Source organism: Channa argus, chromosome 11 (assembly GCF_033026475.1).
Source record: "Channa argus isolate prfri chromosome 11, Channa argus male v1.0, whole genome shotgun sequence".
Taxonomy (NCBI): Eukaryota; Metazoa; Chordata; class Actinopteri; order Anabantiformes; family Channidae; genus Channa; species Channa argus.
In genome coordinates this window covers 23,300,028-23,314,437 of record NC_090207.1, presented here as the reverse complement: position 1 = coordinate 23,314,437, position 14,410 = coordinate 23,300,028, and the positions used below count along the sequence as shown (strand labels likewise).

The 14,410-nt window shown below is 38.5% G+C and overlaps 2 protein-coding genes and 1 non-coding gene across 4 annotated transcripts; 2 read left to right on the top strand and 1 right to left on the bottom strand.

Moving 5' to 3' along the window:
• Positions 1-537: 537 nt before the first annotated feature.
• On the bottom strand, positions 538-5,194 carry rchy1 (ring finger and CHY zinc finger domain containing 1). 2 transcript variants are annotated; one of them, XM_067521120.1, is made up of 9 exons: positions 5,052-5,194; positions 4,499-4,618; positions 4,231-4,346; positions 3,776-3,854; positions 3,647-3,691; positions 3,485-3,543; positions 3,084-3,113; positions 2,612-2,732; positions 538-2,457 (listed from the first exon to the last, which is right to left on the bottom strand). In XM_067521120.1, exons 1-9 carry the CDS (start codon positions 5,100-5,102, stop codon positions 2,275-2,277), a joined length of 804 nt encoding a protein of 267 aa, XP_067377221.1. In that variant the 5' UTR covers positions 5,103-5,194; the 3' UTR covers positions 538-2,274. The 2 variants fall into 2 exon arrangements, with proteins under 2 accessions (XP_067377221.1, XP_067377222.1); XM_067521121.1 differs by lacking the exon at positions 5,052-5,194 and having other exon boundaries at positions 4,235-4,384.
• A 283-nt stretch (positions 5,195-5,477) lies between these two features.
• Positions 5,478-5,548, top strand: trnag-ccc (transfer RNA glycine (anticodon CCC)). The gene has a single exon. It is a non-coding gene; the product is annotated as a tRNA-Gly (tRNA).
• Positions 5,549-5,875: 327 nt separating this feature from the next.
• On the top strand, positions 5,876-13,835 carry LOC137136095 (cytotoxic granule associated RNA binding protein TIA1-like). Its single transcript, XM_067521119.1, has 12 exons — positions 5,876-6,091; positions 6,860-6,956; positions 7,192-7,290; positions 7,822-7,876; positions 8,122-8,209; positions 8,424-8,499; positions 8,647-8,755; positions 8,843-8,938; positions 9,910-9,994; positions 10,492-10,630; positions 11,317-11,468; positions 12,879-13,835. The coding sequence occupies exons 1-12, from the start codon at positions 6,063-6,065 to the stop codon at positions 13,015-13,017; spliced, it is 1,164 nt and encodes a 387-aa protein (XP_067377220.1). The 5' UTR covers positions 5,876-6,062; the 3' UTR covers positions 13,018-13,835.
• Positions 13,836-14,410: the final 575 nt, after the last annotated feature.

The following is a 14,410-nucleotide window of genomic DNA, read 5'->3' as shown; positions in this document are numbered from 1 at the left end:
TAGGATCATCTCAATTAAATGGACAAAAATATGCATTACTATCTGACTTCTTAATTAAAAATAATATACATAATGTTCAAATTATCATAAGTCAGCAGTAGCATTGCCCTGATTTGTTCATTTATTTCTGAAATTAAAAAACATAACAGAAACAAAGACCTGAATTTCTGTTGGTTCCATGTGCCTTTAAACAAGCATCTTAAATGAAATACATCATCTGTAGTGTCGATTTATGATCATAGTGGGATCCACAAATGAACTGTAAGTCAAATGGTTAATGTAGACTTACTAAAACATTAATCAGATTGACATCAGACAGATGATGGTTTAAATTTTGTATTTCAATCTGACACATTATAAAACTTGGTAAATTAACTAGACGTATGCTTTTCTATGTATGTGAAAAGAAAACACTTTTGTTTTCAGATTGTCTCCCTAAGAGCATTTACAGTTCAAGTCTATATATTTTTGAACACTGACTATAGAGGAAAGCTTACACATGTCAGGTAGTGCAACAATTATCAACTCCAGAGGTGGTTGTATGATAAAATGCTGAACATTTATTGAATTCCACGTTTCACAATTGAGCTTATAACAAAGTATTTCCACAACAACGTTGGGATGATAACCAATTAATTCCAGAGAACTTGGTAAAAAACATGTACACACTCAACTACCTTGTAGCTCCCATCCATCCATTAGCTCCAATAGCTACAAACAAACATCCTATCCTCAACAGCTGATTAGGCAAACTTCAAAGGCAAAAACTTCAAAGGCATGTGATGTCATCGAAGACGCGGTACACTTATACACTTCTTAATTTACGTGGCTTTTCAAGACACTGTGACTATAGGAATAAACAGATTACCGTAGGCTCAAACAGTAACAGTTTTCATAATTTTGGCTGTTTTCCACCTCAATGGATTTGAAATCATACTTTGATTCAAGTGTAGACTGTCGGTTTTAATCAAAGGGTCTGGTCCACAATATTGGGTGAACTGTAAAGGAATTAAAACCACTAGGCCTTTGCTGCAGCTTTCTTAAATGCATTTTTGTTTCGTGGGCAACTTTAGTTTTGCCTTGAGCAAGTGAAATGCATGCTCGGTTTGGATTCAGGTCAGATGTATCATTTAAAGTACTGCAAAATACTTAAGTCTTAATGTAAGTGATACTAAGTACTGTTTGGACTGGTAATCTTGGGAACACCAAAAGAAAGAAAATGAAAAACAACTGTAGTTGATGACAAAAGATTGACGATAGGAAAAGAAACAGCCAAACCACAAACACAGTCAGTCATCAAGAAAAGACATCACCATAATATACACAGAGAGCTTACTAAAAGATGTAAACAATTGATAGGTCTCAAAAACACAACATACAAAAACAACATCATATGAAGTACTATACATGGACAGATTAGACAATGATCAACTTGTACAATAAAAATAGGATGAGATGAGTCTGGAAAATGAAAGAAACTGCTCTAGATCTGAAAAGCATACAAAATCACCTTTGAAGCATGGTGGAGCGTTGTGACGCGGACATGTATGGCTACTAAAGAGCTGGTTCTCTTGTATTTACAGTATAGATGATGCCTCTGCTTATGTATGCTGAAGTGTTTGGGAAAATACCAAATTATCTGCACATATTCAGCCGAATGCTTTACAGTGCAAATGGGCAATGACGCAAAGCAAACAATGAAAGTACCATGCAAGACTTTAAGGCAAAAAAACGTTCTGCCACGGCCAAATCAATTACCTAACCTCAATCCAATGGAGCATGTATTTCAATTACCGAAGGCCCCCATTAAAAAGAAGGAAGTTAAGAAAGCTGCAGTAAAGTCCTAGTAGAGCATTACCAGGGAAGAAACTCAGCATCTCTACATTTCTACGGGTTCCAGATATCACGCCATTATTGACTTGCAAACATTGAAACTGACAGTTTCAATAATGATTGTTAGTTTGTCAAATTACTTCTCAACTCCTAAAATTTGGTGTCTAGACATTAAAAAAACAAAAAACAAAATAATAATTCCTAAAGTTTAAGCAGGCTTTTTGACGAAACTCTGAAAACAATGGTTTGATACTGTACAGTCTCAAAACGCCAACACTTCTTAGTAATTACAATTGAGTTACACAGTAGGCTCCAGAAAACAAAATGATTTTTTAGCTGATGTAAAATGGCGGAACAGTATCATGTTATGCATTATAAAAACTACATGTCGGTGCATCACCCAAAAAATTTTAACCTCAATCACTGTAATGGACTTTGGTGCTAATGTTGTGTGGGTGCCTCATGCAGTTCTGGCTCCGTGTCCGTTTCTGCCTCAGTGTCCGGCTCTGGCTGCTGGATGAGTCCTCCTTCCTGTGCTGTGTTGTAGGACCCACAGTTGCTGCACTTCATTCCCAGCACATGGAAACGCACAGTGCAGTGGGCTTGACAATCATTACACACAATCTGTAGTGAAAAAAAACTAAGTTAATGGACAGATTGCCTGTAAAGACAACTATTTTATTAAACTGTGCAAACTCGACTGACTGGAATGCAAAAAAATAAAAATTGTGCAAGTTATGTCAAAAATGACATTTTATGGTATTTACTGAGGTCTTACTTTGGTAGAAATACCCTGGTATTCAGTGGGCATCGGTGACTGGGAGATCTCTAGGTCTATATTAAACCAGCGGTCGTCCATGTTGAAGGCAGAGTGCATACACAGAGGGCAACGATATGCTCTAAAACGAACAAACACAAGAGCGAGACAAAACAAAACACAAAAAAACATTTAGGCGTGTCGGTGCCTTTACATGCACTGGTAACAAGTAACCAGGTTGTTAGTTATCAGAGAACAAGTTTACGTGCACATGTTGTAATGAAAGGGCCTCAAAGACTGTAGCTTAGATGTGGAGCAGATCACATCTGATGACCAACTAAAGCAAAATGCAATTTCAATTGATTAAATTTTTCTTGCCAGCTATCTGTGACATTTAAGTGAGCTGTAACCTCATTACATAATAGCATGTAAATGCACCCAGTCATGCAGGACTTTTCCACTAATGCCAGAAAAAAGGTTTTTTTAGACATACCCCATCTTGACCATGTCATCAAAGCAGGTGCTGCAGGGAATAAAGAAACATGTTACTTTTTTGACATAACACATGCTGAACTATGACTGAATTAAATTCTACTGAACTACTCAATCAAATAATAATAGATTTAATAATAATTAATTAATAATAAATGATAATCTTCTTCTTTTCCTTTAAATGATAATGTAGTAGGACTGTTTTAGTAGTTCTAGTTTAGTCGTAATTATTTAAATATTTTAAGGGTTTCTTCTAATTATACCATGTTTCTATTTCTATTCTATTTTTCTATGTTATTTATCATGATTTTATTAAATAGTACACAGTGTAATCAATTGGAATTTGTCAGGCCAATGTCTACAACTCTCAGCTATTAGTGCTAATAAAATGATATATCATACTTGTGTAAAAGATGGCCGCATGGAAGAACATGAGCTTCAATTCTGGACGTGTGAATATCCTAGAAATACAAAACAAAATCATCTCAAACTGTAAAGAAAGTAAAGGACTGCATGGAAATCAAACATTCCTCCTTATGCCTAATGTAATAAATGTTTTATTACCTCCATACACACTGGGCAGTTCTGTCTTGACACATTTTCAACACACTGAAACATAAAAAAATAACTGCTTAACAAAAGCAGTGAGGACACTTAATGGTATGTGTGGGTCAGGAGGGAGGAAATATTCACCTTGTGGTTTCCCTGCAAATTCACAGATAAACAAAGATTGCACTTGTCACAATGGAAGTATTTGTCTTGTGGCCCAATCCTGTAGGGACCAAAACACAGTACCACTGAATGGGCAGACAATTGCCTCGTGCATGAGCAACATGTGCAAATGTGCATGAAAGGACAACCCACTAACTTTGAGATGCATGTTACTAAAGCAAAAACAAAATCATCAGTAGCATAGTATTATTATTTTTTTTCTTATTCTTTGTATTTACAGGAAGAAAAATACTTGTTGAAGTAACAAATTGAAATGATTGTGATGTTGGCTGATATACAAACAGTGACATTTAATTTGTGACCCTTAAAACAAACAACATGATTTTAACCATAGTACACATTTTCTAATGGTAGCATTTATGCCAGTGTATTGAATATCAAGAGATTGCACTGAATGTATAAATACTATTGCTTACCTACATATTCCGCAGTCCTGACAGTGGTACTGCTGCTTATCCTTGTCAAACAGGTGGCAAATATCACAGTAATAATCCCCAAACAGCACATGACACTGCTGGCAAGTATGCTGTGCCTAAAGGTATAATATATATATCCACACTTGATTCAGTTCTTCTTTGCACAATCCAAAAGGAAACAAAAAAAGACCTTGAAGAACACTGATTGGTGCTTCTACAACAAACAGTTAGTAGAAAGACATCAGCTGGAGAAGTTTTTCTCACTTACCTGCTGCACCGTCTGACACTCGGAGCACTGCACCTCTCTGACTTTGAAGCGATCCATCTGGTGGTTCTCTTCTGCATCATGGCACAGCCGACACACATATAGTTTACCACAGCAAGGCGCCTGTAGGACATTGGCAACACAAACAGGACATGGTTAATAACGAGTATGCCTATCATTTTCTTATTACGGGATATACCGATAGCTTTGGGTAGCTTCCACAATTAACTCTTGCTTTAATAACACTTTAAAAGACTTTGCCCACTAGCACACATAAACGAAACTTAAAAAACTAGCAGGAATGACATGGTGAGTCAGTGATAAGTTAACTTAAAAGATAATGCAACACTCAAGTCCAATTCCTCAGCAATTCACCTAAGACTGACGATGCAAGATGACTAATGTTGGCCGTCAGTTTCCAGAGCACTGCAATAACTTATAGTTAACATCATCATAGCACAGTCACAGTGAGGCACATTCAACATCGTTATACACATAGCTAGATTCATTACATATACAAGACAATATATTCAATACATTTGAAACCTTAACTCACTTTTAATAGGCACCTGCGCACATAATGCTCACAGCCAACAGACGAAGCCATGATTCCTCCACTCTTCTTCACCAGGGCTTTTCTTCTTCTTCAGTTCTTACTGCGTCGCCCAGACACAGGAATTGCTGCCCTCTGCCGTAAGAGACGCGCACGTGGCGCTGCACCCCTTAAGGAAATCATTTTAGTATTACGTCTCCGCGTTTTGTTAAAGAAATACATTTTTGCGCATACTCAGAGGGATGGCTGCATTGCATGTCATTTATCTGTTTAATTTTAAGATTTAGAAATTAGGCTGTGTTTTTGTTCCATTTATGTAACAAAGTGGGACATTTGTTTTTTGTTGTATTTAACATTACGTCAGTACAATTTATCCATAGCTCCTTTTCAGACATGTTTTAAAAACTCAACTTCGATGATATTTTAACAGCGCCGCTGGTGTAGTGGTATCATGCAAGATTCCCATTCTTGCGACCCGGGTTCGATTCCCGGGCGGCGCACGTGTTTTGCTCCAATACACGTTGTAACGTATAGTTTACCGCTAAATTTTGATTAAAACGTATGTTTACCTTGTATTATATTGGTCGACACTAGGAGCATTTTGCATTAGTGTCCGCTTGTAATCTGATACTGTTTTATCGTTTAAGGTGTGGTTCCAACTAAAGAAAATCAAAAAGTTATAAAAGACGTTTAGTAACACGCTATATGTGCATGTTTCACTCGAACGATGTGAAGCCAATTGTCTGTGTGTGTAAGAAGAGAAAGAGCGCTTGATTTTGGCTTCATTTCAGCGCGCAGGTTGACGCTGCTGACGCCGCTCCTCCGCCATCTTCAACTTCCTATTGTTTGCATCAGACTGAGGCTGTCTGCGGTGTGTGTGAGAACTGGTCACCGATTCATTATTAAATAACGTTAGTAGATTTAGTCTTTAGGGTCGCGGTTTTTCAAGTTCGGCACAAACCATTTGTATGTTATTGGACTAAAGATCTCTCAGGACGCGACCACTAAACCTTTATGATGGAGGACGATCAACCCAGAACCTTGTGAGTAACATCGGCTATGTCTATGTTCTGGAATTAGAAGGCACCGTGTAACTCCGGCGCATCCGAAATGTTTACACGTTGTTTTAATTAAGACTGTAAAACTGACAAGCATGGGAATTTAACTCGAATTATGATTTCATATCCACAGTAGTGAATTTTTATTTAAAAAAAAAACACAAGACACAAAATTAAAGTTAGAAATGTAAAGTTACGTTTGATATAGCTAGCTGTGTAAATAGACGGAACCGTAACTCCGATGAAAATGAAACTGAACGGCTAACGTTAGTTGAGGCTAATTAGCTATATTTAGCTAAACTAGAGATGCGAACGCAACTAGCCAGTGTCTAACAAAATGCACGCGTTTTTATGTAACGTAGAGTATATTCACAAAGGCATTGTGTTCTCAATCTCAACTAAACATGAGTTAGCTACACTGCAAAAGAGAGATTTTACACGTTAGCAGTAGCTGCCAACCACTCTTAGCAAGAGGCCCGTTCTAACCAGCTAATGTTATCTTTAGCTAGCTGGGAGACAAGCCACGTCAACGCTCGGAGAGACGGCGCAGCACAGTACCAGTAAGGGGTGACCATACCCGGGGTGTCTTTGTGAAATGAAATTAATCATCAGTCATATTTAGTCTACCCCGATTGTTGTTTTTACGTTTAAATAAGGAATTGTTTTGGGTTGTAGCTAGCCTGGTTAGCTAGCCTTTGTTTGCATGCTACTTCCTGTTTGACAAAGACTCAATTACCCTCTCCCTGTTTGCAGGTACGTGGGGAATCTGTCCAGGGATGTCACCGAGCCCCTCATTCTGCAAGTCTTCACACAGATAGGACCCTGCAAGAGCTGTAAAATGATAGTAGATGTGAGTGCTATTCCCTCTGGAACACATTGTTTGAATGCAGGAAATTGTATTAAGCACCAGTCTTGGAGGTTGAGCAGTTTAGGAAAAAAAGGATTGATGGACAAACGTGCTTGACATAAGTATTACTTTCTCAGCTATACACATTAAGATACACTATGTGGCACTTGTTATGGCCAGTCATAAAGTTGTCAGTTTTGCTGTGAATTTAACATTTGTATGCTGTTCCCATTGACAGACAGCTGGAAATGATCCATACTGCTTTGTGGAGTTCTATGACCACAGGCATGCTGCAGCCTCATTGGCAGCCATGAATGGAAGGAAAATAATGGGTAAGGTAAGCTATCGTATCTACAGGGTGAGTGGGGACGGGTGGGCTTGGGTTTGGGGAATTTAGGTTGTGTGCATTTAAAAAAAGTGGTGGATTGTAAAGCCTTCGCATTCCATTAATTACTTATGGTGTGTTTAGTTAATGACAGGGCAAGGTTCTGGAACCAAGTTACAAGTCCTTACTTGAACATTTTGCATTAGTACTGCCGGAATGTTATCTCTTTAACATTAAGCTACAGCTGTAAGGCAGCAAAACAAAAAGTATGGTAGGTGGTGGCTGAAGTCGGCTTATCTAGAACAAGAGAGCACACCATTAACATCCTTAATCTCCAAAGTTTTAAAGACCACAGGGCCAATAAAATAATATTAAAGTTCTGCTGGATGGTATTCTATGTTGAATTTTTGGACTCAGTACTAGGAAAGCAGTTAAAGTCAGCATTAAAATCTTAGACACTTGCAGTAAAACCAGGCAATTTGAATTGTAAGTGATGTAAACATACCACACTTGGCCTGTTTCTGTCTCTGCCCCTCTCTGTAGGAGGTCAAAGTCAACTGGGCCACTACGCCAACAAGCCAGAAAAAGGACACAAGTAGTAAGTATAATTGTACACTGATTGACATTGTATATGTGATGGCATATTTTTTATGTAGTAGAAGTCATTTGATTCTCTTGTCTGGAATGTGGTTTTGCCAGGATGGCATACCTTTTGTTCTGCCGCTACTAACAAACACATTAAATGAAAGTCACAGATTTGGAAAAAAACAATATTAAACATATTACATTGTTAAATAATGTATATTGTAATATGTAGTATAAATTTTTTTAACCCTTCTATAGATCACTTTCATGTCTTTGTTGGGGACCTCAGCCCAGAAATAACTACAGAAGATGTCAAGGCTGCCTTTGGTCCATTTGGAAGAATATCGTAAGTATTATGTTATTGTTTACCAAAAAAGAATCACTCAACTTCTTGATCATCGGAAACGGTTTTGATAGTTGATTAATTGCATAAATTTATAGACCAGATAAGTGATCAAATTATGGACAAAACCTGGGCTTTGGGAAACTGATGGCTATTTATTAGACTTTAAAATCTTACCAACAAATTGTGATCTTCCTGATGGTACGTTTATCCACAGAGATGCTCGAGTTGTGAAAGATATGGCTACAGGGAAATCCAAAGGCTATGGCTTTGTGTCTTTCTTCAACAAATGGGTTAGTAGACACATCGATGCATTAATGCTATTTTTAAAGGCAGCTATGGTGGGGTTAAAAAAAAAAAAGGCATATTGTTTGTGTGTTTCTGTTTTTCCCCACACTTCTTAAGTCACTAAAGATCACCAGGTTCTTTCTTTATTCCAGGATGCAGAGAATGCCATTCAGCAGATGGGTGGGCAGTGGTTAGGAGGTAGACAGATTCGAACTAACTGGGCCACAAGAAAGCCCCCTGCCCCAAAGACCACCTATGAAAGTATGTTTTCATAAATGTGCAGAGATCTGCTTGCTTATATATGATGGTGCATGATTAATAGTAAACATTTTTGTATTTTCCTGTTAGATAATTCCAAGCACCTATCCTTTGATGAAGTAGTGAGTCAGTCCAGTCCCAGTAACTGCACAGTGTATTGTGGCGGAGTCAGCACAGGACTGACAGGTAAGAATTCATATTTGTTGCTTCTATCGATGTAATATGATACTGAGTGTGTGTTTAAGAGTAACGCTGGTCTTCTTCTATCTTTATCATTCTTCTGAACCATAGTACTACGATGTTTCTAGAAACACAAATTATTATTATTTTTTTTATTTTATTTTTTTTTTTGGTCCTTTTGGCTTATCTCGTGAGTCGCCAAAGTGGATCATTGTCCACACAAAGTTTTTACACCGGATACCCTTCCTGAGCTCTTTGAAGCTGCAGTGTAAAAACATGAGAACATTATGTAGCATGCTCAGTGGTTGTTTTGTAGAGAAGCTTAATTTTGAATCTAGAAATGAAGTCATATGATTAAACTTCTCTAGTCACGTTCATCTGAATAAGACAATATATCTCCTGAAAGAGTTTGTTATAGTGAGTGTACAATATGTTGATATAAACTTTATTATGCTGTTACACTATTACAAATAACAGTTGGAAGCAAGATAAATTTGTTCATGATATTTTAATTTAACAGAAGATAAAGAAATCCCTGTTAGTAAAATACAAAATGTTAATAGCAGTCACTCTGGGGGCCTGGTGGCTCAGTGGTAGAGCATTGGTTTGGGATGTAGAGGGCAGCAAGTTTGAATCCTGCCCCACCCAGTCACCAAGGGGAACCTTGGTGCTGGTCCCAATTCCGGACAAAAATGGGAGGGTTGTGGCAGGAAGGGCATCTATCGTAAAACACATGCCAAATCCACGTGCGGAACATGTTTGGCTGTGTCAACCCCTGAGGACGAGCCAAAAGCTGTTGAAATTTTTAAGAGGTCACTCTAGAGCTCTGTGGTGCTGTCAGCAAACTTGTCTGCCCTGTGATTTTAACTTCGTACCTAAGATGGCAACATGCTGCATTGTTATGGGAGCAGTTTGATCCAGAACACACATAATTTGATACTTGATTATTCTGTCCTTTTTTTATTTTTATTTTTTAGAACAACTAATGAGACAGACCTTTTCTCCCTTTGGACAAATCATGGAAATCAGGGTTTTCCCAGACAAAGGCTATTCGTTTGTGAGGTATGTTGAAGCTTTATATTTATTTCCCCCTGTTCCCTGTTAAAGAAGGTCAAAGTATAATGTGTTGCTTCTTTGTCAAATCTGTGTCCTGCTGGCTTTGTTCCTGCCATATAATCAAGAACTGACACTTGAGGTGCAGGGTGATGATGAATACAAAAAATGACAGAAAAAAACCCTGCTGTAAAAACAACAATCTTTTGACCCATAATGGGACCAGCACAGTTTATATCAGTGTGCCTGATTTTGGGCCTTTGCCTATTTAAGGATTACTTTTATAAAGTTTATAAAGAGTTTTGTCCCACATAGGTGAGACACAAAGGCTTTCAATATGTATGTAATAAAGGGACAGCTATTGAATTTTCATGTCCTTCTCATGATTGTTAGCCGAGTTGTTAGCAGAACAGATCTGCAGTGGTGTGGTTGCCATCACCGGGTAAATATCTATGAAATGAGGTTCAGTGTTTCCTCAGTTGTGCCCTCCCTCTGTTTTTATCCAGGTTTAACTCCCATGAGTCAGCAGCCCATGCCATTGTGTCAGTGAATGGTACTTCAATAGAGGGCCACATAGTCAAATGCTACTGGGGTAAAGAGACCCCGGACATGATGAACCCAATGCAGCAAATGCCTATGCCCCAGGTAAGGGGACACGCTTGCTTTGTTAAATTAAGCTCAGCTAGTTACTGCCTACATAATAACTACTCAGCACAACACACAAAGCATAAACTTGACGTGTGCTTGTTGATGCAGGCACCAGTCTTCACAACTCAAACAGAAGTTGGGTGTTATAATGTCAAACTAAACTAAGGGGAAAGAGGGAAAACTTGGATTTTGCCTTCAGATTTTAATGTATTTCTTCATGGTGGGTTGGGTGAGGGGTGTATGAACTTTGCATGAAGCAGACAGTGATTATGAAAGTTTTGCAAAGGGACAGCAGGACAATCAGTCAGGAAGGAAATTAATTTTCATAAGTTTAAACTTATGACCTCCTCCCTTCCCCTGCCTTTTGCTTTTACTGAACAGGGTTGCATCACATGGTTGCATGTTTGTCCAGTCACTTAGACATGTAGAAGTTTTATGGTTTCCAACAGGAGAACCAAAGTCCTGAAATGTCATGGTCTACTGAGGACAGAGCCCTGAATGGCACTCAATTGTGTTATTAATTTGTTAAGTATGATTTCCGCAAAACTGGTTTATTGCTTGAAAGAATCACAAGTTGTGTGTTTTATTTTCTTGGCTATGAATTTGCATAAACAGTAGTTCTGTACCTGAAACATTGATAATAACCTATACTAAAGTCATACTTGTTATATTGTGCCCTATAGCAGAACAAGATGGGCTTCGCTGCAGCCCAGCCCTATGGCCAGTGGGGTCAGTGGTACGGCAACGGGCCCCAGATTAACCAGTATGTCCCAAATGGGTGGCAGGTCCCCACCTATGGTGTCTACGGCCAGGCTTGGAACCAGCAGGGCTTCAAGTAAGTAGCACGGTGTGCACAGGGCTTCCCTTCACGGCCTTCTCCTGCTCCAGCACCACCAGAGTTCCCTCTCAAGACCCGGGCAGGGAGAGCCAGCTCTGGCCACAGGAGGGAGCCATGACCTCCCTCCCCCAAAACCCATCTCATCCCTCGCCAAGCCCTCACTTCGCTCAGAACATTAAGACACACACACACACACACACAAACACACATACACACACACACACACACACAGAGCAAACTGAACTTTAATTTTGCTGTTAATTATATTTGTGTGTGTCATCATTGCCCACTGTACACAGCACATTGTATCAGTCGAAAGGTTTTGTTCCAAAATGTATAATTTGAATTTGGAAAAAATTGAAACACAAAAGTCTAAAGTTTCACTTCTTTTACAAACATTGGGATAGCATACTGATGATCGATGACTTCCCTATTTGTATGAATCCACTGTGTGTGAGGATTGTGTTCTGATGGCTGTTCATTTATGTTATATGTGTACAGTCATGTCCCAGCTTTTTACCTTTATTTTCTTTTTGATTTCATTGATTTATTTTTACATATGGTTGAGGATTGGATCTGTATATGGATGTCCTTATGACATGTTAAATATCAAATTTTGTTTTTATTCAGGCTGCCATTGTGTAGCGATGTTTTGTGCACCTAAGAAAAATAAAAGAGGCCATAAGTTGTTGAAAGTCTAATAATTTTGTTTAACAACTGTATGAACAGTCTATATCAAGGTAGCTGTAACTGAAACCAGTCTGTTGAATTAAGAAGTTCTATGAGGAGGCGATTCCTTGGCTTGACATTTAAGCTTTCTGTTCTCCACACTGAAAATAGAATTTAGTTTATTAAATGACTGGTAAAAGTTGCAAACCATCGTGTGAAAGACATTTTCTATTACTACTTATTCTTTGTGGTAAAACTGTAGACATCTCAGTAGATACACAAAATCAAACTACAGTGAGGCCTGCTTACCACTGATCATTTTCATGGTTATCGGGGGGGAGGGGGGGGGGGCAATAATCCTCACTCTGTGCTTAGTCTCTAAGCTGTTTGTCTGCTTGTCCATCCATGTTTAATCAAATAGTACTTACATTTGGCCCCATACAAAGAGCAATCCACTTTTCTGTTTTATTTTATTTTATTTTTGTTTTTTGGTCCTGCCTGCCTTATCCTCACATCCTCTGATAACTCTGTTTGCCTTCATGTTTTCAGTCCAGCCTCTCCAGATTCTAGTAGCTCTAATATAAACAGTCTCTTTGGCTCCTATTCGCCTTGTCTCTTCTAAACTGCTGGCATTTTGTCTCACTGTCTTTTTCTCTCTCTCTCTTTCTCTGTTTTGACCTCGTTTTTTTTTTTTTTTTTCTTTCTTTTTTTCCTTTTTGTTTTTTGTTTTTTTTGCAGTCACTTACCGGCCAGTGCTGGGTGGACTGGCATGAGCGCCATCAGTAACGGTGGGGTAATGGAGCCTACACAGGGATTGAATGGGAGTATGCTAGCCAACCAGCCCGGTATGGGAGCCGCAGGATACCCCACACACTGATAAGTGGGCAGGGTAGGAGGTTTATCAACCATCAGCCCCTTTTTGGCTGTACAGTGCCCCGCAGGGCTGTGTAACACTGCCTCAATTTGTGGCAGTAATAAGACTTCTACTCGGATGTGGAACCTAACGGGAAGGTTGACGTGTAGAAGATGTAAATGGGATTTCATAGGGTGGGGGGGAGTGTCAAATCAGGAGCCAGGGAAGAGCAATTTGACCCACACCGGTATTTACACCCTTTGTGGTAGGCAAGACTGTCCACGAACCAGGACTCTTAACATTTTTAAGTTAACTGTAAATGAGTATAAAACTGTAAAGGAGAAACTTTTGGATTTGTTTTTTTTTCTGGATTTACAAATTGCTTCCATATTCACAACTTTCCTCTCAGCCAGCCACAGAGAGGTTTGTAATTTTTTTCTAAAGCTGTGTAAAGTCTCAGTTGTGCTAAGTTATGAATGATATTTGAGAAATGGATTTTTTTTGTTTTTTGTTCTCATTTTCTCTTGGATTAAAAATCAATCGCAGGGATTGTTGCCACTGCTGTTTCTCTGTAAGGGCAAATAAATATTGCACAGTTTTTTCCTCTCTTCTACCTAGACAAATTTGACTACCAAGAGTGTTTCCTTTTTTTTTTTTTTTTTTTTTTTTTTTTTTGCATTCCATTTCTCCATGTGTTTTGGACAGCCTCGAACCTTTTTGCCACATGTAAATAATCATGCATTCATTTGGAAAAATGTAAGTAAAATGCTTCTGTTAACTGTGGGTGCTTGCTTTTTTTTTTTTTTTTTTTTTTTTTTTGGTTTTTGTTTTGTTTTTGATAACTCTACAGTTAACACCAACATTGTACGTAGCAGAGTGGCACTATTAAATGTGACACTGGCACAGTGCAACACATGATTCTTCCATGCAGGGATGACAGCATTGCCATGCAGTGCATACTTAAAATTTAACACAGTTCAAATGTTAAGGCTGAACATGTTTGACAATTTTGATGTTTTTTAAATATCTATTGAAATGCCAGTATTTTATATCAGAAATCTGAGTGGATTCAACCTTTACACTTGCTCTTTTTGGGGAGAAATAGGGAGGTCTACATTGTAACTGTTGCCTTATAGAGCTGGTTTCTTTTAGCTGACAAGATCCTCTTTTTAATTAGGCAGTGCCTACAGCCATTTTCAGACCCTTTTGTTTAGAAAGGTGTTAGCCCTGAGAACTGATGACTCTGCTACTGTAATCAATGTTTCTGCTTTGTCCAATTAAAATGCTAATGCACAAACAACTCGGTCTTATTTCTCTGTCTCAGATTAGTTGATATTTCAGGAAACATTTGTATACTTCCTGAGGAAGAAGGAACTTTATTATTGGGTGATAGAGGAAGGCTGCGGTCGTGCGCAGC

Excerpts from the sequence above, each read along its gene's own strand:
- rchy1 (XM_067521120.1), bottom strand. The coding sequence starts at position 5,102 with ATGGCTTCGTCTGTTGGCTGTGAGCATTATGTGCGCAGGTGCCTATTA. Across the intron at positions 4,347-4,498 it reads AGTGTCAGACGGTGCAGCAG|GCACAGCATACTTGCCAGCA; the intron begins GTAAGTGAGAAA and ends TTATACCTTTAG. Across the intron at positions 3,114-3,484 it reads TGCGGCCATCTTTTACACAA|CACCTGCTTTGATGACATGG; the intron begins GTATGATATATC and ends TATTCCCTGCAG.
- LOC137136095 (XM_067521119.1), top strand. The coding sequence starts at position 6,063 with ATGATGGAGGACGATCAACCCAGAACCTT. Across the intron at positions 8,939-9,909 it reads AGTCAGCACAGGACTGACAG|AACAACTAATGAGACAGACC; the intron begins GTAAGAATTCAT and ends TTTATTTTTTAG. Across the intron at positions 10,631-11,316 it reads AGCAAATGCCTATGCCCCAG|CAGAACAAGATGGGCTTCGC; the intron begins GTAAGGGGACAC and ends TGTGCCCTATAG.